The following is a 25185-nucleotide window of genomic DNA, read 5'->3' on the forward strand; positions in this document are numbered from 1 at the left end:
TTAAAACTTTCAATGTTTTCTGCCTTTTTTATGGAAATTAAATACACGCGTTCAGACTTTGTAATACTTGCGGTCATCCTGTGGAAAACAATGTGAGTAAAATGATCAGTACATGGTTGTTTAAACTGGAGCGCACCCATTCGTTTTTACTTGTACTCCTGTACTGCCAAGGTGATGTTTAAAACTTAAGAATTTAAAGTTATCAGTCACGTGCAGATGTGGACTATTTATTATTAAATAACATATTATTATTCTAAAGTTTATACAGACACAGATCATGTATGTTGTTCTTGAAATGTGGCTTTATTGGTGAAAAAGAAAGAAAAACAAGAGAAACTAAACATTTTGGGACGCGGCCGGCAGTTTCTTTCAGTACTTGAACGCGGCCAAATATTCCCGGGAAAAAAATAATACGTCAAAAACCCCGCCCCTGCTCTAACGCTCAGAGAAGGGTGAGTTTGTTTTATATCACGGTGCGTCCCGCCGTCACTCACAGGCGTCAGCACCTATAGATCAATTGTCTCCACCCACCGGCGGAACGAGCCTTCCTGCGGGTCTAAATCAAACCAAACGTTAAGCACATTAAGACCCCACCCCTGTTAAACGAAGCAGCCAATAAGAAGACAAAACGTCAGTGGCAATTTTAAATATTCATCACTTTTCGCGGGCTTTGAGTATCACGTGGTCGTTTCGCGCGAAAAGCGACTCCCGGCAGGAAGAAGAAGTTTCTTTCCAGGACGCAGAGCAGAGCAGACGCGGAACAATGGCGGTGAGTTAAAGCTGTTAAAACGGATAAAATGTCTCGTTGGCGGGTTTCGCGTGTCAGCTGAAGGAGGAAGAAATTAAACTCCGCACATGTTTGTTTGCAGTTTGACTTTCCTGTTTGACTTGAACGCTGAATCACAGCTCTGACTGAACTTCACCATTAAAACGCCTTTAAAGTCAAACCTGCGCTGAACTGGAGGCATTAACGTTCATTTGGTTTCTGCTCACATGATCAATGATCATATTGTTGTTGTTGTTGTTGTTGTTGTTGTCTTTGTGTTCTTCCTGTAGAAAAACATTCTTGCCATGTGGCTCTTTGTTAGCCCCTGGCTGTAGATAAAGCGTCAGACATTAACTCTACAGATTAACGGACAAATCATCTGTAAAAGCCTTAAAACTAAGAAGCTCTCTTTCCTCCTCCTCCTTCCTGTGATGTTGTTATTTTCAAAGTGCTTCATTTTAACCTCGTGTCCACCAGCTGCCACTCGTGTCTTCGTGTCCTGCGTCTCTCTCAGTCATGGTGGCTGTTGACATGGCAGTAGATTATATTTTATGATGCATTATAAGATGCAGTCAGAGGAAATTAAGGGTTTTTCGAGCATCTGGTAGCTTTAAATTCAATTTGAAGACAAACTCGTCCTCTGCTGAATGTCCATTTCAGGCTTTGTTGTCCCATGTGGGAGTTTAGTTTGCAGCCTGGAGAGAAGAGACGCAACAAAGCAGGTTTTTAAAAAGGGAGATGTGACTTAAAACAAGGTAGAAACTGTTAAAATGATGAGTGAAAACAGGTTAAGGAGTGCAAACTAATTAGAGTGCATTTACTTACTCCACAGGCTAAAAGCAATGTTTGAATATACCACGATGTGAAAAAATACACTTACAAGTACTGCAGTCGAAGTGTTACTTGGAAATAAAGAAGTAAAAGCTCCTATAATGCAGCTCAGCTTCAGTGTTATATTATTGGATTATTTTTTTATCTTTATGAATGTTATATTTACATTTTGACAGACACAGTATTTCCCATGACAGTGGGCTGTGATGGAAAGTAGAAATACAGGTCAGACTCTGTGTACTAGTACTGCAAGTCAAGTAGATGACATGTCCTTTGAATGTGTGCTGTGGACAGGATTCCTCCGAGTCGTACCACATGGCCACCAGCCCCAGCCGAGCCTCCCGGAGGGGCGACCCGACCTCCAGCCCCGGGCGAGACCTGCCGCCCTTCGAGGACGAGTCTGAGGGGCTGCTGGGGGACAGTCAGCTGCCCGGAGAGGAGGAGGACGGAGAGGAGCTGATCGGGGACGGGATGGAGAGGTGAGGACGAGGGTGGGTTTGTTCAAATGCTGATTCGCTTTTGTTAAAGTTTTGGGGGCCTGATGAGTCGTTTTCTCCCCCGTCTCTGCTCAGGGATTACGTAGCCATCCCGGCCCTGGATCAGTACGAGGCGGAGGGTTTGGACCTGGATGACGAGGATCTGTCGGAGCTGTCGCCCGGAGCCCGGGCCGCCGCCGAGGAGGCCATGAGGAGGAGGGACAGGGAGCAGGGCATCAGTGGCCGGCTGAGGAGAGGACTGCTGTACGGTGAGGAGGGCGTGGAAGCACGGCGCCGTCACTGTAGTTTATCAGCCCAGAGGTGACGAGGGAGCTTAACGGGAGTGTTAGTTTGTGATTATTCCCCAAACAGAAGTAAGACAAAGAAAACTGAGTTTCAAAATCCATAAATATGATTTTTTTTTACACGTTGAGCTTGATATTGTTTCACTTGTGTTTGAGTTCATAAAAAAAACAGATGTTAGACAGATGTGCTGCAGGACAGGAGGTGCGATGGGAGGCGTCTGACGTCATTTGATTTAATTTTGTTGGACCGCAGACAGCGAAGACGAGGACGACGAGCGCCCGGCGGCTCGGCGGAGGCGATTGGCTGAGCGGGCAGCGGAGGGCGTCGCAGACGGAGAGGAAGAGGAGATGATCGAGAGCATCGAGAACTTGGAGGACATGAAGGTTGGAATGCTGCCGCTGCAGCACTGGGAGCGAGGGGGCGTGCAGAGGTGGGACTGGTGCTCCTCCAGCTGTGGGTCTGACCGTTTTTCCCGCTCCGCAGGGCCACACCGTCAGGGAGTGGGTGTCCATGGTGGCGCCCCGGCTGGAGATCCACAACCGCTTCAAGAACTTCCTGCGGACCCACGTCGACGAAAACGGCCACAACGTCTTCAAGGAGAAGATCAGCGACATGTGCAAAGGTAGCTCAGCTGAACGCACACACGCACACACGCACACACACACACACACACACACACACACACACACACACACACACACACACACACACACACACACACACACACACACACACACACGAGTGGAACTGATCGGTGGCTTTAAACGGATGAACTTACATCCCGTCGTGTCCTTGCAGAGAATAAAGAGAGTCTGGTTGTCAACTATGAAGACCTCGCAGCCAGAGAGCATGTTTTGGCCTATTTCCTACCAGAGGCCCCGGCTGAGATGCTGAAGGTGAGTGAGCTTCAGTTGTTTCATCCTGATGAGTTTGAGGCTGCCGTCACACCAGACAAAGTCTGGGATGTGTAGGTGACCTAAATCGACCCGTAAAAGCCAGCCTGTGTGTGTGTGCACCAACATGGCGTCTGTGTCCTGTCAGGTTTTTGATGAAGCAGCCAAAGAAGTGGTGCTGGCCATGTACCCGAAATACGACCGCATCGCCCACGAGATCCACGTCCGCATCAGCAACCTGCCGTTGGTCGAGGACATCCGCTCACTCAGGTAGTGTTTTACTTTTCCCGCCTCTGTCTGCTCGGCATCAGTCCTGGAGGAGGGATCCTCGCGAATGCTGCGTTCAAGTCACTTGGGATTGATGGTAGAGACATGAACGACTACCCACTGATTACAGAGTCAGCCATGTGAGCGCTGATGCTCGGTATTATTTTCAAACAATATTTCCTCTAAATTTGGCTTTAATTGCTTTGAAATGTGCAGTTTGACTGATGTGAGACATCATAGTTTTATCCCAGATTTAATTCGAACTTGGATGTTCTATGGTGGAAACTCATAATAACAATAGCTCTGATGTGACTTGAACGCAGCACAAGATTTGTTGTTTTTCTTCCCTGCCATGTTTTTCTTAATGTGACTGAGGATCTGACGGTTGATGGCATCGTGCGTTCTGCAGATTGTGAAATCTAATAATTGGAGATGTGGAATTTGTGGGTTACATAAATAAAACTGACTTCCTGTGAAGCGTAAACACAAACACGGCATGAATCATCTTCTGCTGAGAGCAAAGCAGACATCTGGATCGATGGGAGCAGATGGAAGAGTAAATAATGCATGATGAGTTCAAGGTCCACAAACAGCAATAAACACAAGAGAGATTGAACTTGCTGCTTAAACTGAAAATGAATAAAATGAAGCAGCGATTCAAAGAGCTGCAGCTTCATCTGCAGCTTTCTGCTCTTTCAAACTCTTCTTCCTCTTCTTCTGTCCTCCTCAGGCAGCTCCACCTGAACCAGCTGATCCGGACCAGCGGCGTGGTGAGCAGCTGCACCGGCGTCCTCCCTCAGCTCGGCATGGTCAAGTACAACTGTAACAAGTGTAACTTCGTGCTGGGACCCTTCTTCCAGTCCCAGAACCAGGAGGTGAAGCCGGGCTCCTGTCCTGAGTGTCAGTCTCAGGGCCCCTTCGAGATCAACATGGAGGAGGTGAGCAGGAGGTGTTGGTTTGCTGATTTCTCCTGCAGTTCTCTTCATCGTCTTTGTCGCCGTGTATTAACCAATCATCTCCCTCCTGCAGACTGTATACCAGAACTACCAGCGAATCACTATCCAGGAAAGCCCTGGTAAGGTTGCCGCCGGCCGCCTCCCACGCTCGAAAGACGCCATCCTCCTGGCCGACCTGGTGGACGGCTGCAAGCCTGGAGACGAGATCGTGAGTGGACCTAAGAACTGATCCACTTTTAGGACGACACTCGCCGCATACATTTACATACAACGCTTACGTGATGTTTTCTTTCCTCTCAGGAGCTGACAGGCATCTACCACAACAACTACGACGGCTCTCTGAACGTCTCTAACGGCTTCCCGGTGTTCGCCACGGTGATCCTGGCCAACCACATCACCCGCAGAGACGAGGGCGTCGCCGTGGCCGAGCTGACCGACGAAGACGTCAAAGCCATCGTCGCCCTGTCCAAGGACGAACGCATCGGAGAGAGGGTGAGGCGGGGTTAGAGTCAGCCTCTGATGGGGTCAGACCTGTTTTAGGTGACGATGATGATGATGATGAGTTACCGCCACAGATGTTTGCCAACTCGCTCTCTGTTGTATCTGCAGATCTTTGCCAGCATGGCGCCGTCCATCTATGGTCACGAGGACATCAAGAGAGCCCTGGCGCTGTCGCTGTTCGGAGGAGAGCCCAAAAATCCAGGTAAGCGAGACGGCTTCCGTCCAAACGTGTGCGCGTCCTCCCGCTCGTCCCGTCACTCAGCGGCTGTTTGCTCTGTCGTCCAGGTGGGAAACACAAGGTGCGTGGAGACATCAACGTGCTGCTGTGTGGAGACCCGGGAACCGCCAAGTCCCAGTTCCTCAAGTACGTATCAGCCAATGCACGAAGAGATCCAAAGATCAAGAGGTGGAAACGATGTAGACACGCGTGTGTGCATGAGCGAATGTTTTCTGAACATGTTTTTTTATTTCGACATTGAAGGAATAATGACTCATCTTGGGAAATTCTCTGTTTTCCTGAGATGTAAATGTGATACCAGTCTTGTATCTATATGATTATATATGATGCCAGCGATCTTTTAGCCTGGCATCCTCCCAATGACAGTAAGACTGCACAAAATGTCCTACACACAACGTCCACGATCACAGAAACATGTCGTTTTTACATTCCTGTTTATGATTTAACAACAGAGCCAGGCTAGCGGTTTCCCCCTGTTTCCAGTCTTTGTGCTAAGCTAAGCTAACCGGGCGCTGGTTTCATATTTGCTGTACAGACACGAGAGTGGAATCAGTCTTCTCGTCTCAGTTGGAATGAAACTTAGTCCTGTTGGATTTTTGTGTGCAGGTACGTGGAGAAGGTGGCGAGTCGTGCCGTGTTCACCACGGGTCAGGGGGCCTCCGCCGTCGGTCTGACCGCTTACGTCCAGAGACACCCAGTGAGCCGCGAGTGGACGCTGGAGGCCGGAGCGCTGGTGCTCGCCGACCGCGGGGTCTGTCTGATCGACGAGTTCGACAAGGTGAGCCGAGACGTGACTGGATGTGAAACACACTCGTTCGCTGTCATAATAAACTAACATGTGACGGCACCGTGTCCTCCAGATGAATGACGCAGACAGGACGAGCATCCACGAGGCCATGGAGCAGCAGAGCATCTCCATCTCCAAAGCCGGCATCGTCACCTCGCTGCAGGCCAGATGCACCGTCATCGCTGCCTCAAACCCCATTGGTACGAAAACACTCGCCTGTTTGGAATCAAGCTAATTCACTAATATCACTGCAGCGTGGCAAAGCTTTAGACAGTATGGTGCGTTCAAGTGCAGCTCTGACTTTAGAGTTGACTGCTGATTCACATGAAACTTTTAACAAACATCATGCTCTTTCCTAATATCCTAGTATTAGCCTCATATTGATTTTATTATTCATCATACGAACGACTTATTCTGCACGAACTCATTCTACAACCACAAGGCCAGTCGCTAAGAGCTTTCCCTCAATAAACTCCTGACCGATGCTTATTGATATTAAGGAAGGTCGATGTTGGACATGAATTACAATCTTAATAACCAACCTTGACCGTGAACACCCTCAGAATGAGGCATTAATCAATAAGGCATCGCTTGTTCGCTCGCAGGCGGCAGGTACGACCCCTCCCTGACCTTCGCCGAGAACGTGGACCTGACGGAGCCCATCGTGTCCCGTTTTGATGTGCTGTGTGTTGTCCGAGACACCGTCGACCCTGTGCAGGTACACACACACACACACACCTTCGTACCTTTCTTTTCTGTCTGTGGCAGGTAAAGAACTGCTTGCCTGCCAGCTGATGCTCGATGTAAATGAGTTTTTTCTTGTAATTGCTGTATGACTGCGTCCAAATGATTGTCAATCAGACCTGATCATGTTTTGGTTCTAAAGTTTGCTGATAAATGTGAATCTTATCACCTTTAGTACCAAATTTATTCAGTCCATACCAATCTTTCCCTGACGTGTTCGCAGAGGTCTTTGAACGCCACACAGACGCGGCTCAATAAGCTGAGAGGGAAGTTATTCTGAATCTGGCTTGTGATTGGTTCTTCTTCCAAACAGGATGAGATGCTGGCGCGCTTCGTGGTCGGCTCGCACATCAAGCATCACCCTAGCAACAGGGAAGGGGGCGTGGCCTTAGAGGAAATGGTTCTGCCCAACACGTCTGACGTGCCGCCGATTCCCCAGGAACTCATGAGGAAGTACATCATCTACGCCAAAGAGCGGGTACGAACTCGCGCTCTTAACGTCCTCGCAAACCCTCAACGGTTCACTGAGTTTTCATGTTTGTCGTTTGTGTTTTTGTTACCAAAATGTTGTAGCGCCTGTGGTTTTAAACGTTTTTTAAATCACCTAGCATCATGTATGAGTCAGGAAGTATTTTAACAGATCAAGAGGCAACAAATGGCTTCACGTTGATGGAAAGAAAAGTTCTGCACGTCTTTGGTTCAAAAAAGGAGGCTAACGCTCATAAATATAATAACTTATTTCTTGTGCCTGCAGGTTCATCCCAAACTGAACCAGATGGACCAGGACAAGGTGGCTCGCATCTACAGCGACCTCCGCAAAGAGTCGATGGTGAGCCCCCCGAACCTTTCGCTGTCGCTTGTTTAGAAATCTACAGGAGGTGAAATAATAAGTGAAACGATGCCATTCAAGGTCCAAATTCATTAAAACGACTGTAGTGTGAGAAGTGCTTTGCTGCTGCTTTGAATGGTAGTTTGGACTTGAATGAACAATCAGCCGTGTTGCTTTTGGTCTCAGGCCACAGGAAGCATCCCCATCACAGTTCGTCACATCGAGTCCATGATCCGCATGGCGGAGGCTCATGCCAAGATGCACCTGAGGGACTACGTGCTGGAGGACGACGTCAACATGGCCATCAGGGTCATGCTGGAGAGCTTCATCGACACACAGAAGTTCAGTGTCATGAGGAGCATGAGGAAGGTGTGTGACTGCCGCCGGACTCTCTGCTTAAACGCCATCAGAGTGAAGTTGAACAGTCGCCGATGCTTCCTGGTTTCATGCTTTTTTAAGTCAGTGTGTGTGTTTCCGTCCAGACGTTTGCTCGCTACCTGGCCTTCCGCAGGGACAACAACGAGCTACTGCTCTTCATCCTGAAGCAGCTGGTGGCCGAGCAGGTCACGTACCAAAGGAACCGATACGGAGTCCAGAGCGACGCCATCGAGGTGCCCGAGAAAGACCTGCAGGACAAGGTAACAACATCGTGCTAACAGGCTAAATGCTACATGTCTCTAAGATATTGTCCCACCTCTGCCGTCCTCTGAGAAAAGATTTCAAGCTCTAATCACCTCCTTTTGTGCGTGTCCTCCTTCATCCTTCTCCTCCTCCTCCAGGCGAGACAGATCAACATCCACAACCTGACGGCCTTTTACGACAGCGACCTCTTCCGCTCGAACAAGTTCAGCCACGACGGGAAGAAGAAACTGATCCTGCAGCAGTTCTGAGAACCTCACTGCCCATTCCTCCTTATCCTCCTCCTCCTTATCCTGCTCCTCCTCCTCCTTATCCTGCTCCTCCTGCTCCTGCTCCTGTAAAATGCTTCATAAACTCCATTTAAAGTCCCAAAATGGGTCACTGGGGGGACAACGTGCAGGCTTCCATCGTGTTGGACTCCAGGGTGGGGCGGCGTTGCCTTTAGGTCTGAGCTGATGCCTGAAGGACTTTTTTTTTATTCAACATGTATGAAATTGTTCCTCTGGAGGAGGCAGGCTGTGATAGATGGTGTGAGTGGGAAACACACAGCAGTGAAACTCCACAGAAATGTTTGTGTTGGAGCTTTAAATGCTGGAAAAAGCAGCAGTGAGAAAGTGTGGATCCTTCACAGGATGGTGAAACGGGCTCTGATCAGAGGTTCAGCTCGTGTTCGTCGCTGTGTTTTGCTGCGTCACCACAGAATGTTCTTCCCGCTGCGTTCGTCTGTTTCTGCGCTCAGGTGAGGCTGATTGTAAATAAATGTACATGTTTAAGTCCGTGTTGAAGAAACGGGATTCCTCGTTTCACTTAAACTCACCTGATTCCTGTTTCCAGCTGTTCAGACGGAGGACGTTTCACTCACTGACTCTAGATTTTTGTATTTCAAGCTGGAACTTAGCCTCCGTTCATCAGGGCAGATAATTAAAAGACAAAGTACTTAAAGAGGTTAAAATAATGTTTGATGTTTCTACTGTTGGAAGTCACTTGATGTTGGACTGTAGGTTTGTTTTGATATTAAACTTGTCATTGTTAAACGTGTCTTTTGTCTTTGAATATTTTTTTAGCATAATGTGGGACGTAATCTTTGCTTTAATCTTGCAGCTATGGAGCAGAGCTAATGTGAAGCTAATTTGATATACTTTATATATCGACTAGCTTTTGAATTTCCCCTCAGGATCAGTTAAGACTAATCTTAATCTGTAATAACACATTAAGTAATTGTTAATTTCGTATCAATCTGAATATGAAATGTAGCCTAGCTTGTCACTAAGTTGTCAAAATAAGTATAGTGGAGTTAAAACTATAGTATTTTCCTTTGTAATGCAGTGGAGCAAAAGTAAAAAAGTAGCATAAATACTCAAAAGTACAAATACTTAAAGGCACCACTTCACTTAGTAGTGAAGATTAAACATGCTAAACATTAAAATGATGATGAGCTAAATGTTAGCATTTAGCTAAAGCACCCTTACAAGGCCTCAGATTGGCCATTTAACTTAAAGGTTTACAGGAAAACTAAAAACCTGAATGTTAATATATGCCAAAGTATATTTAAATTTATTTTCTCCAGCATATGCTGTTCCTGTGCCAGGTTTCTTCGCCCCAGCGGTTGTCTGTTTTTTTTTTTTTTGTTTTTTTTGTATTGTTTAGTATTTCAAGTGGAGAACAAAACTATGTCCGAGGGGCACCTGAACGCCTCAGCTGGAAACCCGATCAGCAGTGGCGACATCTAGCGGCCACCCGCGGCAACGACAAGCAGCTGCCGGGCGGTAACTTCCAGCGTCGGTGGTGCAGCGGAGCAGATCTGGTCTGACCGCAGCTCTGTCCGCACACACAGCCTCTCTGTCTGCCTGCCTGCCTGCCTGCCTGCCTGCCTGTCTGTCTGTCTGTACGGACACCGCAGACAGCTGGTCCGTGAGCCCGCACTCAGGCAGCACCGACAGCCATGAGCACGGCGTTTTCCTGACGGCCTCCATTCTCATCAAGAGCGCATCTGCAGCTGAAATCTGTGTGATCTGTCCATTCAGAGCGAGGAGGAGGAGGGGAGGGATGCTGAGCACTGCAGCAGACATGCCGGGCCCGCTCCACATCACACTGATTGGTGAGTCTTTTTATATTCCCGTCTGTTTAATTCAGCCAGCCATGGCCGCAAGCAGCCCCGGCCAGCCAGAGGATACACCTATTTTACTACAACAGCACAAGCCCCTGCAGGAAATACTCACCAGACGAGTCGTAGGAGACTTTGAAAACATCACACATGAAGATAAAATCAGCGTAAAGTCGCCACACACACGTTTCAGCTCCCCGTAAGAGCGTCAGTGTGGATTACTGCAGGTGTTAGTGATAACATAATGAGTCAGGGTGTAACCAGCAGCATGAACGCAGTCTGTTTTAATGAACCGTTCAGGTTAAATTCTGCAAAGTGGATGCACAGACAGGCAGTGTGTGGGAGGCGCGCAGTGCACTTAAATCAGCAGACACACACTGCAGTGTCTGACACATACACACACACACACACACACACACCAGGACCTGCTGCTGAGCACGAGACATGCATGAAGAATAGTCATCATCACCAGCACACAAAGTTGGTGTGATGAAGACTGCCTGCAGTTTTGTGTTGTCATGAATGATATTAAGACATTTGTTTTTTTGAATTCTTCATTTTGTGATGGACTAAAACAAAGCTTTGTGTTGATGAGCTGCAGAAGCATCAGCTGACTGCAAAACAATAAACAATCAGTCAATTATCACAATTCTGGCTGCAGCTCAGCTTGTTTCATTGTCAAATTATCTTCTCATCATTCTCTCAATTGATTGTTTTGCCATCAAAATGTAGTACAATCGGAACAAATCAGTGTTTTCAGACCGCTTGTTTTGTTCAACCGTCAGTCAAAAACCCCCCAAATATATTCAGTTTGCAATCACGTGATGGAGAAAAGCATCAAATCCACTCAATTTTTCTTGAGAAATCACTAAAACCAAAACTGATGCTGATTCATTTTCAGTCGATTGACCAGTGGATTAATAGTTTCAGCCCTAACAGATCATCAGCAGCAGCTCAGGCTCTGCCTTCACATGAAGCTCCAGCAGTTTCTCTGCTTGTTTTCGTGGCTCTTTGATGGTGCAGCTTTCTCTGAGGCTCTTTCTGGTGAATTATGGGGCTTCAGCTCTGTGAAGTAAACAGCTTTGGTGCTACGGGCTGGTTATCGAGTTTAAACTCTGCATTTTCGCTCTTGGAAGTAGAGTTTCTCCTCATCTTTTTGATCCTGATGATAAAACGTTTTGGAGAACTCGTCCTGCCTCGGGCTGCGTTTCCTGCTCGATTAAGAACGAGGACACTGTGAGGGAGAGGATGGCCAGCTCTCAGTCGGGGTGAAGGGGATTTGGGGGAGGATTCCAGCCAAACGTAAGCTGATGTGGGGGGTGTTAAAGCATGGAGAGAGGGGGCTTTAGGGGACACCCCTCCTCCATGACATGCTGCACTGTAGAGGAAATTAAAGCGAGGACTGAGAGGGACAAAACTGTTTGTGGACAACCAGATTTAATTGATCGTGTGCACTGACACTGAAGGCTTTCTGCAGTGTTTATGGAAACTTACATCCACTCTAAGACTGTTTTTAATAAGCTATGACCATAAACACAGACCCAGCCCCACGGACCAGCCTCACATACTCATTACAGAGCCGAAGACAGATTCTGCCTTCAGATGAAACGGTGCGACCACACTGTTTGACATGGAAAGTTGACTTTTTGGTTTCATGAAACAGCCCACACAGAACACACGTGGTCAGATATTCACCAGTGAAAGAATCGGATTCAATCCAACATCAGAGATCGGACGCGCAGAAAAATACAGAATAAAACAAGACATGAACAGCAAAGGAAACAACATGCTACTGGTTTAAGTTAAGAAAATTATTTCAGTGTCATGCTAGGACCAAACAAAATGTAGACGAAAGAAGATACTATTAAAAAATGTCAATTGTAACTTGTGAAAATCGAGTCTTAAACACGACAACACTAAATAAGGTTTATGAATGATAAAGGAAGACAGTGTGAACTATAAAATCGCTTTGTGATTGCTAAAATCTCCAAAAAACAGCTCTTGACCTTGGTGTCCTTGATGCGAGCTAATGAATAACAGCTTAACAAGTGCTGGATATTATCCTGCTAATGGCTAGCTAGTAACATTTAGCCTGGTAGCTAGTGTCAGCATTTTAGCATGCTCCCTAACAGTATGTGATGTTTAGCACCATGTTAACATGCTACCACTGGATGCTAACGCTACCATTAGCATACTATATTAGCATTAAAATCCAGGTGAAATTGCAGTTATAGTAACTTTTGCTTCTGTACTGTCGTGTTTTACGTCAGATTAATTAGCTTCTCAGCCTCATTTACTGCGTTTTTGCGTGATAACCAAACAAATACCTCACCGTGGTATTACTCTGCTAGCTACTTTGACCCGCAAGCTAACGAAGGCAAGGGCCAATTTGGTCCCATTGAATCAATCCACTGCAAACATTTCTGTGTAAGCAGGGTGCAGGATGAGTCATCAGAAATATTTTAATGATTCAAGGGAAAAAAAGGAGGTTTCGACACAGAAAATGCTTTATAGCTAAAAGGTACTTTTTATTCCAGAGCTAATTAAACATCAGTGTGTGTTCCCAGCTTTCCCTTCCATTTTCAGTTTCTTTGGGGAGGAAGGATTCTTCTTCTACGTCTGTGATCTTTGGTTCAATGTGGTTTGATGAACTTTGGAGGGTATCTCCCCCCGAGCACCTGCTCATACTCCCCCGGGTGGCACTCGGCCGCCTCGTTTAGCTCGGCACGGTGCTTATCTGTGATAAGCTGATAAGGCCAACTCAGCCATTCAGTCCCTGCGGCTGGATGGACTCCGGAAGATTTTTCTGAAGTAATTACGCTGCGAAGTTGCTTTTGTAGACAAAAATGTCAAGGTCAGTGTGCAGTGGTGGAAGTGGAGTGTGCAGTAGAAGACAGGTGGGCTTTAATGTGTTTTTAATAGTTTTTGGACAACATCCAAGTCAGTGGTGGAAGAAGTAAACTGTGTACAGTGTAGAAATACTCTGCATGTACATATTCACTTTTTTCACTACTTTATTCATCTTAATCCCCATTAATAAATCGTAATTTACTGGTTTATTCTTTTTTAGAATAATAATCAGAAACTAGAAACTATAAAACTGAAGCTGTCAGAGAAATATGGTGAAATAGAAGTATGAAGTTGGAGAACATGGAAATACTCGACAAGTTCCTTGAAAGTACAGAACTTGAACAAATGTTGATGATTATGAAAAGATAAAATAACATCTGTTTTACTGCAGTTTCTGCAGTTTTGTGAAAGCAGTATCAGATGATACTGATCAGCTGATGCAGGGAAATATCTGCCTCGTTAGCTGATGAGAGTGAACCAAAATAATTAGCTGAAAGACGCAAAAACGCTCTGCAGAGCTGCAGTCAGGCGATGGAGCTCTGTGTGTTTCACGTCACACATTGTAAATGCAGAAATACTGATGCATGTGGTGGTATTTCACCAGCAGTGCGTTAGCTGTACTGTACGGTCTCCAGAAATATACCTCTTGGGTGTAAGGCGCAATGACGCCGCGTCAGGAAGCTTTAAAAAGTGAGGTGAAAGCTCAATGAGCACAAACAGCAAATTCAGAACCCTCTTTGGGCTTTATGGACTCTGGAAGTGCCAACATTGTCTTCTTCAGCCAAACCCTGAGACATCAGTGGAGTTGATCGCACTGCCTGTCTCATTATCTGTAGTCTCCCATAATAAACACACACACACTCACTGAGGCTCAGCTTCTCAGCTTCTGGCGCTCTTTTTGCTTCTTGGATTGTTGGGAATGCAAACACACATTTAATTAAGGTGCAGTTCTGTCAGCACTGCGCTGACTTTGGGAAGGATGGAGGCATTAAAACAACTGCAGCACTTCTCCACCCTCATCCGTCTCTCTGCCCGTCCTCCTGTTCATCCCTCCATCCTCTGTCTGTCTCTGCTCTCTGGACCGAGCGCTTTTTAAAGGTGAACTAAAAGTCTAAAAGTGTTCGGTATGAAAGACTGACTTTCATAGCCACTGGCTGGCTAGCATACTGACACGTCCTGTCAGTGCTGGAAGTCCCACAGCTTATGACTTTTGCCTGTGATTCATTGGTTTGCAACAGCCTTGACAACGATTGATTGACTCACATGCAGACAAATCAGTGTTGGATTCAGAAACGTGGTGCATTGTGTGTGTCAGGAGACAATGATTGACAGAACATGATGAACGTCCATCTAAACACTGAAAACAGGTCTAATATTATATTATTATCTTAATTGCTTTGAAAACCAGGGGATCTTAATGTTTTACAGGTATTTTTGCCGTGACTCAGGACATCCAGCTAGAAACTGGGACGTCCTGGACAAAGTGGGACACCTGGTCTGTAGCCATGCTAGCAGCTCTGTGAGACTTTACTGCAGAGCTTTGAGCTAAATGCTAATGTCAGCATGCTAACACAATGACTGAACTAACATGCTGATATTTACCAGGGGAAATGTTAACCTTGTTCAGCATGTCAGTTTAATGTGTTACCATGCTAGCATCGACTGATTAGCACTAAACACGAGCACATCTCTCACAGTACAGTTAGCATCTGTTCCTTTGGCCTCAGATCCATCAAGATGTCACCGTGGCAACATAATAACATAACAGTCCATCCTTTTGTGGTCTGCAGAGGCTTCCATAGATCACACAGTATAGCTGCACCTTAATGATAAAGTGCCGTTAGAATTGCAACTCGATATTTCTCTTGAGTGCTCTCGTACGTGATGAAGTAATCGCTGCTGGCGTGGAGGACTTGATGTCAGCATGCTTTCCATCCGTTCTATAACTGCAGTTTTAGAAAGTTCCAGTGGCGACGAGCGTCTCATGAACAGATATTACAAGAATAAAAGTCTGTTTTTACAGTGTTTCTGCCAGTTTGCTGTGAGTTTTCACTATTGCTGTGTCACTGGTTTGACTGGAGTCAGTTGACGGATTGGTATGAAATATGCTTTATGTTGCAGGTCAGATTGTAGTTTTGTTCTGTATTTTGGTTTATTATCAAATAACCTATAACATAGCGTGCTAGCACACTAGAGTAACAGCGGCTGAACACCAGCCTTTTAGCATTGTTACTGTTAGCATGCTGACATTAGCATTTAGCTGGAAGCTGCGCCTCAGTACAGCTGCACAGACCTGCATGAGTCTGTCGACTTTCTTATCAATGAACCATTTTTAGGAGGTTCCTGACTTGGAAGCAGCAGTCAGCTCAGCTACTTAACTCTGCTTTTCCTTCTTTTGGGAAGTCAGCAGGAAGGATCTGTGTCATCTAAGACTGCAGGGCTTTGTGCTGACGGAGGGCTTAACATGCTACAGACGCATTTGAGACATGTTGGCTATGATATCGTAATCTGCTCAGTCAGCCCCTGAGGTCAGACAGCCATCTGTGGTCCCAGACAGAGAGCACTATGGGATGCATGACGGGCACTGCAGTGAGGATTCTGTTCCAGCTGATGGGGATTAGTGATGGATGGATGAACGTATAGATGGATAGGAGTGAGCGAATGGATGAAGATGCAGTATAAAAATGTGCAGAAATCAAACGAATGGCTGGTTGGATGAACTCATGAAAGAGCAGCTACAGGGATGAGGAGGTGGATGAGAAGCCACGGATGAATCACTGAACTCCCGAATGAGTTAACGACACGATTAGCAAATGAAGAAATGAATGAGAGAATTAATGACAAACAGATGAGCGAGGAGAGAAATTGAAAGACAAAATAAAAGTGCTCGTTTCCCCTCCGTGCAGTGACTTTCTGAGGACGGCGGAGGAAATAAAACCACTTGCAATGTATAATGCAGAGAACGAGTGCTCTCATCTCTGTTCTCTCTCAGGGCCGTTGTTCTTTAAAGCGAGCTGACGGACAAAAAACACATTCAGTCTGTACAGGAAATAAATTAAAGTGACTCGATCTGCCGATCCACTCGGGTCTGTTTAACCTCTTCTCTTCATTTGACTCATTTTTATGAGACGCTTTTGGGTAATTATGTCCCATTATGCAGTCAAGGTTCCCAAACTGACCCTCTTCAGTTTTCAGCCTCCATCATTTGTCTGTCGGGAAATAAACCATGTTGAAGGTAAATTAGAAATCAACCATTTCTTTCTTTACTTATTTAAATAACATTAAACACTTACATCAGTGCACAGCTACATGACCAAAAACTATTTATTAAAGGTTTATGTAAGTGGTTAAAGAGCTACCCTTAACTCAACGGCTTAATAAACTATGTATTATGTAAATGTATATAAGTTTTGGATGTTTTCAGTTGGTTTGCTTTCATTTTATTTACCTTGTTGAATTCGAAAACCTCTAATATCCCTCAGCAGATCAATAAGATTTCATTTCAGACTAAAAAATTCCCCCAGAACAGAATATTTTTTGATGTAATAAGACACAGGGGTGCACAGCAACATCATCCTCAGACTCTTTTTTCTCTCTTTGCATAGCTCTTCTGGCCAGCTGTGATGCCTTCAGACTGGGTCCATCCCAGCGTACCATACCCCTCAGTCCTCCGGTGGCGCATCTATTCCAGGATGAAGGCCCAGCCCAGCCACGCTCCATCCAGGAATTAGTCAGAACCAGACGCCACTCAGGCCAAGAGTTAGTGCGAGCCCAGCCTCATTTGGTTCACGACATGGGCTGGCCAGAGATCCATGAAACATCCCGTTCCCAGGCCAAGGCGGACTCTGCTAACTCCTCTCAGTTAAACCCGCCATCATCTGCCAGTCAGGATATAGCCAGGGCCCGCGCTGCTGTGGATGAAAACCTAGATGTGGAAGATGAGATGGAGGTGAGGAGTTTAAGCTGATGTCATGTTCTGGGTTAAACTTTATTTGCAAACAACAGTGCTGTGTGCAAAAGCCTGTTTGAGTCTGTATGGAAGCAAACGAGAGCTGTAATAATTTATAATCTTGTGAAGTTAAAAATGTCTTCTCACTGATGATCAATCAGACCAAGCAAACATGTCTCTCCTTCCAGCGTATGGTTCATCTGGCTGTTCCCCAGGAGGCAGAAAGCTACAGGGGGCACCCAGTGTCCGCTGACCCAGAGAAGGAGCTCCTCAGTGGGCCCGGAGCTGGCGATGCCTCCCTGGAGACCTCCGGCTTCTATGGAACGGACATGGAGGACAGAGACAGAGGAGAGGAGGGAGGAGAGGACCGGGAAAGAAGAGGGGGAGAGGACGAGTGGGAGAGAGACGCAGGGGAGGACAGAGGGAGGAGAGGGGGAGACGGCAGAGGAGAGGAAGAGGAAAGGGGAGGAAGAAGAGTCAAAGAAGACGTCCACATCCTGGACGCGTTAGACGCCAACCACACAACCCCAGATCTGGACTCTCTGATTGGTTAGTATGAATAAACTTCCCCACAGATCCAAATCAGAAGAGGTGACGATACAAGCAACTGCAGGATAACTGGTCAAAAATAACCTTAGGGACGCCATTATTGGTTTCTCCAGACTGAAATGTCTCAACGGCCATTGGATGGATTGACTTATATTAACTTTGATGATCAGTTCTCACATTTCTGTTCATCTGATACTTTGGTTTGTGACTCTCTCCATCAGCCTCGGCTGCACTTTGTGTTTAGGCTAATTAGAAAATTTGCTAGCATGCAAAGATGGTGAACAACATTATATCTGCTAAACTTCAGCACGTTACCACTGACCTGCATCGAGCTGCTGAAAAGCTGTCTGTGGTTCGTTACCCAACATGCAGCCTGGTCTTCAGTAGAATTCAATGCACAGTGAGTAGTGTGTGGGAATCCACTTTGCTGGACGCAGCTGCGCATTTCATAACAATATCACCTTTCAACCATCACTCTTTGAGTGCAAATGCGAGCTTGTGTGCTCTCTAATGGATCCAGTAGAGGCTTGTTTTTGATTTGATTTACTGTTGCTAAATTTGTTAGCGAGAGAACAGTTTGTTCAGAGTCGATTTTCTTTTTCATTTTCTTATGACAGATGTGAGAAAGGATCTGCTTTCCTGGCTGCACAATTCATTTTTCCTTATTTATTTGTCCTATTCACAGCTGGGTGGACTTCCACTCATGTACTAGCACAATGTAAAGATTTTGTACATTTAAGAAAGACATACATTAATTATGTTGTTAACGGTCTCCTGGGAGTCTTTCAAACAAGCACGCTGTCAAAACCTCCTGATAACTGTGGAAAGAGGAATGGCTGGCGAGAGGTTTACTCACGAGACGTCCGCACACAGACACGTGTTTCTGACATGTCTCTTTGTGTCACGCAGGCTACAGTCCGTCCTTCCACTCCTCCAGCTCGCAGCAGCCCAGCGTCTCCAGCCCGGCTGAGGTGCATGATTCTGGGCTGCAGGAGCATCGTGCGTCCCCGGTCCTGGAGGTGAGGACAGATAAAAGATGCTCTGATATGCAAACTGATGCCATGATTCTCGTGCCATTAATGTGGAAAAACAACGTCTGCATGCAACCCCTTCATTACTGTGCAAATGGTTCGTTTCTTCTGTCGTGGCTGAAGGTTACAGCTGGTGGTGCATTGAAAGGTGGAGGACACAAATCATCATCATACTGAAACCTGGTGGAGTCTTTGTCTGGACATCAGAGGACATCAGAATAGTTTATAATCACATAGAAATCAGTTTTAAAGTAGAAACTAATGTTACGCATTTACAAATTCCTATTTGTCAATAAGTTGAATATAACCTTTATTTACAGGAGCCCTGTTTTACAAGTGTGCTGAGCTCACATTAGCTATGCAGCAAAGCATCAAACACAGTGCAGTGAGTACTTCTACTGCGAGTACAACACCATGAATGCCTGCGAGGAGAGACTGACTCAAGACTCTTTCCGTGATTGGCTGAAAGGTGGATCACTGCTGCGCTGGAGTGTGAAGGCAGCATGAAAAAGAGAAATCGCCAGCTGCAGCTTTAATTGGATGGCAGTCCATCAGATGTAATCCAGAGCTCACCTACTAACCCTGCACTGAATACCTTAATTAGTCTTTAACTGCTTTATGTGATTACTGGCGGCCTGGTCGACCGGCGGATAGGCATAAGTGACTAAGCAAACTTCACCAACCAGAAAGTCACGCTCACAGACGTTTCCCTGAGGACAGCATGGCGAGATATGAAGGTGATTTAGATGAATGTTATCCACTCAGAGCTCCTCTCATCTGATTTATGGCGGCCGACTGTCAGGGGACACTGTTCAGAAACATATTAGAGTTGGGGACAAAAATAGGCTTTTGGAATGTGAGAGGAACATCGCCTCCCTCAGCCCTCGGTGGGAATTACACCTTCAACAGCATCTGTTAATTTGAGTGTCTTCCTGTAATTTGATGTCTATCACACAGTTGGGTCCCTTAGAAAGAGAGCTGTGGGAGGCAGAGGGGGAGGAAGATGGTCATTCCAGTGGCGATGGAGTCCTTCACTCCTCCATCTCCACAAACAGCACCATGTCTACTGCTGCTTCTACTTTGACTGCTGCTGGAGGACACCCTGTGGGGACCGCCACCCCTGAGACGGACACAGGCACAGACTTTGGACTGCTGGGAAGTTACGCAAAAGGTACACGAATGAAAAATGTATTGATAGCTAGTAGTAGATAGCTAGTTTGATCCGGGTTCCTGTTCCTGTTCTGTTGGATGGATGCTTGGTTTTACATAATGAAGTGCATTTGAACAGTGATGCGTTCACTGACAGTTGTACAAACTGAAGTGCATTTGAACAGTGATGCGTTCACTCACTGTTGTTCATTCTGTGTGCATTAGAACGATGATGCGTTCACTGACTGTTGTACGTACTGATGCGCCTTTGAATGGTGACGCCTTCACTTACTATTGTACAAACTGAAGTGCATTTAAACAGTGATGCGTTCACTTACTGAACAAACTACACTGACAGTGATTGTGAAACGTTGAACTGCACAGAGTGAAGTGCTGTTTTCGAGTTAACATTACATCAGAAAAATGCTAAAATAAAGCTGAAGGGCATCAGCTGCTTTTGTTTTACATCTGGTTTGTTGCTGCAGAGGAGAGACAGAATGAAGAGATGGAGAGGGAGAGGGAGGAGGAAGAGGAGGAGGAGGAGGAGGAGGAGGAAGAAGATACTGGTCTGGCACACAAAGGCATATTTACCCAGAATCCCACTGTACCAGAGGTTGGCATGGCTCCCAGCAGAGAGCCCCTGCAGCCCATTGTGGAGGAAGAGGAGGAGCTGGAACAGGGAGAACATGAGTTAAAAGGTGAGAAACACCACGTTATTACATGTGTTGCATAAACCCCTCCCCCAAACAGTGATTGTCCAATCAAAGCTGAGCAACTGTAACTATGCACAGCAGTGCGTAAACATGTCTACGCCACTTAAACACATCACAAAAAGACAGAATCGGGCACACAGTATTTAACCAGGTTTTCTTGAAAACACAAAACAAATGCACATAAAAAATATACTTACACAAAAGTGGATTTTTCAAAACAGGCTCTCGTCGCCATGAACGTCTCGCCTCGTCTGTCCAACGCTGAAAGAAAGCTGAAGTCACTGAATGTCTGTAAAGTTCAGGTGTTGAACTGCAGAACCTGATTTATTTGACGGCAACTGAAGCAATATGAACATGATGAAACACAAGAAATTAGTGCGACAAATAGATTAAACTGTGTGTTTGTCTGCTCTAACGTAAGCTGCAATCATGAGCATGTCCTGTTAATTAGCTTATTAGCTACACACAGTGGTAACCTAGCATTACAAAGCGTATCATTAACTACCTGAATTAGTTTGTGGGGTTACCTGTTACATTGAAAAAAAGCCCTGTTCACGACTAGAACATCAAGGAAATGAAGGGCCAGCTGTCTCAAAAATGAGTTTTGATGGTAAATCACTGTAAACTGCAGCGATAGATGTGAAAGTTTGACGGGCGTAGCAGCACTAACTGGGGGAGGGGCTATGTGAGCAGTAAAATGAATAAATGCATTATGAATTAATTCTTTCTGTATGTACTAAAGGGGTTAGACTGGGTGGCAGAAGTGAAGAGGTGGCGGAGGAGAAATGGGGAAAGATGGAGAAAGAGGAAACAAGAATCAGGCACATCATCCCGCTCACCACAGATCCCACCATCGGCTTCACCGAGCCCTCCAGGAACTGGATGGAAACGACCACGTCCTTGATCCCGGTTCGTTCGTTCACCTGCAACCTCTCTTAAAGAGTTGTTCAAAAAGAACGATTCAGGACAAAGACAGGACGAGTCTGAATCTTTCTGCAGTCTGACGTTTGTTCGATATTCATGACTGTTCTAACTCTGAATCTTCCAGGTAGTGTGTGTAGACTGGAGCGAGCTGGTCGGACGAGGCTACGTCGTCCTCAACATGACGCAAAACTTGAACTGTGTAAGTACGAGGATGCAGTATTCACATTAAAGGTGCTGCATTTAGCATGTTAGCATGCCACAGGATTTATTTGTGTTCACTGTGTGCGGTTGGTTTGTGATTTTTAGCTGAGGAACTTCATACGGTTATGTTGTAAATGTGCTTCAAGAATCAAGAAAATAAGAAGTTCATACTCATGAATTCATACTTCTGATAGTTAGCTGTTGTTTCTTAATCAGTGTCTGTCAGCTGTCAGGTGGCCTGGACAAAGATGGAGGACAGGTGGACATAGACAGAGGACAGGTGGACATTAGGGCTGCAACTAACGATTATTTTAATAATTGATTAATCGATTGATTATTTTTTCGATGAATCGGATAAAAAACACATTTTTAATTTCCGCCTCTTTATTCAGGAATAGAATATTTTGACCGACTGATTGCAGTATTAGAGGCTAGATGACATCAGTTAGACTAGATAACATAAGTTAGCTAATGCTAGCGTTACATACCCACAATACACTAAACAAAAATCTACATTTTATTTATATGAATGAATACATGAACCATACATGAAATGCATTTATTAAGATGAATCGATTTATTTTACTGGCTTCCAAGTAAATAGTGCCGGACAGTCTTGAGTGCATTACAGATTGCTAAAATTACCCATAATACATCTGGCTGTTTGACAGTCTTTGACCAGCAGGGGGGGTTTGTGTGCACATGAAGCCTTGAGAAATGAACCTTTTTGTGAACTTTTTGGCTAGAAGGCTTCAAGAAGCTTCCTCTCGCCATCACTAGCTCGCTCTGTTCAACTCGCTCTGCAGGTGGAGGTTTTTTTTTCAGTCAGCCAGCGTTGACAAAGCTCTGCAGGTGAAGTACTCGGCTCCGCAACATGATGAGTGGTGCATAAATTGCGTGACACAACGAATGGATAATGAAATTCGTTGCCAACGCTGTTAATGTTAGATTTTATTGATTCGTTGTTGCAGCCCTTGTGGACACAGATGGAGGGCGGGTGGAGACAAAGAGATGATTTCTGTGTCAGCTGTAAACACTTTAGATGTGTTTGGATGTAGCTTTGTACAAACCAGTACAAGCACACCTCTTCCTTAAGACAGCCATGGTCCCCTCTGACAGACAGACAGACAGACAGACAGACAGACAGACAGACAGACAGACAGACAGACAGACAGACAGACCTGCTGTGTTTGTGTGTGTGTTAGTGAGGGAGGAAGGACCCTCACCACCACCGTGTGTGTGTGTGTGTGTGTGTGTGTGTGTGTGTGACAGGAGGAGTTTCGTGTCGATCAGGGCGTACGGTTGTTGAAGATCATGGCACGAGTGTTTGCTCGAAGAATGAACAGCCCAGAGGGATCGTGGGTACTCTACCTCAGCAAGCCGACACACCAGCAACACCAGCTGCTGATGAACGTGGCGTCTGAGCACGGTACACACACACACACACACACACACACACACACACACACACACACACACACACTCTTCAAGGTAGCTACAGGCTGGATGTGACTGTGCTAACGTTGCTCCATGTGTGTTGTGTCTTCCAGGAGTGATAGGCACCAAGGATGTGCTGGGCATGCTGGGAGAGATCAGGAAAAGTTTGATTAAGGTACAATAACGTCTTTAAATGTCTCCATATGTTACAGCATGGGAAACTTACAGCTTAAAGCATCTTTAATTCATTCCTTCTCTCAAAGAAAAGACATACAGCTTCTTTCCTTTGAATTATTTTTAGAAAACTGAGCAAAATTTGTGCTGACTTAAGGTCACAGTTGGAAATATTGGTCGCAGTTGATCGGTCCATGTGTCATCTGGAAAACTGAAAGAGGGGCCAGAACTTCTTGTTTCTGTTTTTTTTTAAGGCATCAAAGAAGCAACATAACTTTGTTTTCCTGTTTTCATATTGCAGCAGGTAATAAAATAAAAAAAACAGAAAGCGTGATGTTTGTGACTTCCAGTTTTGTAGACTTTACATCTCAAATATGAGCTGTTGTCTGAGTAAATGTACATAATTACAATAAATTCCTTTATGAGTTATGATGATCATTTTGATAAAGCACTTTGCACTTGAAAATGTGTGTTTTGTTTTGTTTTGTTTTGTTTTGTGTTTTTTTGATGAGAAACGTGTCCATGTTTGTGCTCATGTCCAGTGAAGCTGCTCGTGTGTGTTTGCTTCATCAGGTGGGCATCCAGAACTACAGCGCGGCCAGTAGTTGCCAGTTCCGGCCGAGTCAAACGCGCAGCGACTACGGCAAACTGTTCGTGGTTCTGGTGATCATCGGCTCCGTCTGCATGGTCATCATCACATCTGGATTCATATACATCTGCTGGCAAAGACGACTGCCTGCAACTAAGACCACGGTACGCGAACACGCAGCAGAGCAGGGCAGTGCGGTCACACACAGGTGTGTAAAACAAACGCACCTGTAATTCTTCGCTTCTCTTCTACCTCGCAGTTCCGCGCTGAGGAGCTTCACTTTGTGGAGAACGGTTGCCACGATAACCCCATGCTGGACGTGGCCAACGACAGTCAGCCAGAGATGCAGGAGAAGAAGCCGAGCACCAATGGGCTTGCAGGGGGAGGAGAAGGAGGCGGGCAGGACAACAATCGCTGGCAGGTGATTGGATGGCTGATGGAAAAAAAGATGGTTGGATGAGTAAATAAATAAATAAATAATAATAATAATAATAATAATAATAATAATAATAATAATAATAATAATAATAATAATAATAATAATAATAATATGAGTCCTAGCAGTCCTGGTGGTGGTTTGGAAAAGCTTGAAAAGTTTCGTGGTAACCAATCGGCTGTCTGGAAGCTTTAATCTGCCCGGCAACAGCATGAAGCCTCTCATCCTTTTTTCAGGTGTTTGTCAATCAAGCAGCCACCGAGGAGGAGGAAGAGGAGCAGGACACGCACCTCTGATGGACGAAGAGGAGGAAGAGACAGGTTGTGAAGGAAGGGCTCTTTGATAGACAGATGCTAAGTCGAGCCGAGGGGGAAGAAGAGGAAGATGACGGTAGATAAACGAGGAGGAAGAATACAAAGTGTTTGGTGGAGAGAGGAGAATAAAGAAAGGAGAGGAGGAGGAGGAGGAGGAGGAGAAAGAAGTGGCAGATGGGAGGGATAGAGGTGTAGTCCAGTCAGAGCTAAGCTAGGATTGAGGAGCAAAGCAGGAGGAGTCACTGGCATCATCACTGGAGTAAATGTCTCTTATGACGTCCACCTTTTGAGACAAAGTTGGACTTCTGAGTCTCTGACAGAGCTTAATTTCTCTGCCTGATGTTTTAACGTCATCACTGCATCTGTTCAGCGTGCCTTATTCTTTTAGCTTTCAACGCTTTGGTTGCTCGAGACAAATCAAACATGAAACCAGCATCATTTCATGGTAAAAAGCTCCTTTTCCCACCTTTAATGTTTGAATGTAAAGACTGAAAGCTAGAGTTAGCAGTTACTGCGCAAATTAGCATTTTAA

General features: G+C 45.6%; 2 protein-coding genes across 2 annotated transcripts; both read left to right on the forward strand.

Annotated features, from left to right (window-relative positions):
* Positions 1-714: 714 nt before the first annotated feature.
* Positions 715-9115, forward strand: mcm2 (minichromosome maintenance complex component 2). The gene is made up of 20 exons (XM_070959061.1): positions 715-769; positions 1892-2076; positions 2170-2342; positions 2632-2762; positions 2863-3001; positions 3178-3275; positions 3421-3542; positions 4270-4477; positions 4569-4703; positions 4796-4987; positions 5105-5198; positions 5282-5360; positions 5841-6012; positions 6095-6221; positions 6627-6739; positions 7079-7243; positions 7520-7594; positions 7781-7963; positions 8077-8232; positions 8374-9115. Exons 1-20 carry the CDS (start codon positions 764-766, stop codon positions 8482-8484), a joined length of 2664 nt encoding a protein of 887 aa, XP_070815162.1. The 5' UTR covers positions 715-763; the 3' UTR covers positions 8485-9115.
* Positions 9116-9968: 853 nt separating this feature from the next.
* On the forward strand, positions 9969-24784 carry podxl2 (podocalyxin-like 2). Its single transcript, XM_070959706.1, has 13 exons — positions 9969-10331; positions 16793-17136; positions 17325-17685; positions 18595-18704; positions 19674-19887; positions 20351-20563; positions 21321-21487; positions 21627-21701; positions 22976-23132; positions 23254-23315; positions 23888-24067; positions 24163-24324; positions 24576-24784. The coding sequence occupies exons 1-13, from the start codon at positions 10280-10282 to the stop codon at positions 24633-24635; spliced, it is 2157 nt and encodes a 718-aa protein (XP_070815807.1). The 5' UTR covers positions 9969-10279; the 3' UTR covers positions 24636-24784.
* The last annotated feature ends 401 nt before the right edge of the window (positions 24785-25185 follow it).

Source organism: Chaetodon trifascialis, chromosome 3, assembly GCF_039877785.1.
Source record: "Chaetodon trifascialis isolate fChaTrf1 chromosome 3, fChaTrf1.hap1, whole genome shotgun sequence".
Classification (NCBI taxonomy): Eukaryota; Metazoa; Chordata; class Actinopteri; order Chaetodontiformes; family Chaetodontidae; genus Chaetodon; species Chaetodon trifascialis.

Coding starts and splice junctions, on each gene's coding strand:
- podxl2 (XM_070959706.1), top strand. CDS start 10,280: ATGCTGAGCACTGCAGCAGACATGCCGGGCCCGCTCCACATCACACTG. Junction 17,137..17,324: donor ATGTGGAAGATGAGATGGAG/GTGAGGAGTTTA, acceptor CTCTCCTTCCAG/CGTATGGTTCATCTGGCTGT. Junction 19,888..20,350: donor GCTGGGAAGTTACGCAAAAG/GTACACGAATGA, acceptor TTGTTGCTGCAG/AGGAGAGACAGAATGAAGAG.
- mcm2 (XM_070959061.1), top strand. Junction 6,013..6,094: donor TGATCGACGAGTTCGACAAG/GTGAGCCGAGAC, acceptor CGTGTCCTCCAG/ATGAATGACGCAGACAGGAC. Junction 7,595..7,780: donor ACCTCCGCAAAGAGTCGATG/GTGAGCCCCCCG, acceptor TTTTGGTCTCAG/GCCACAGGAAGCATCCCCAT.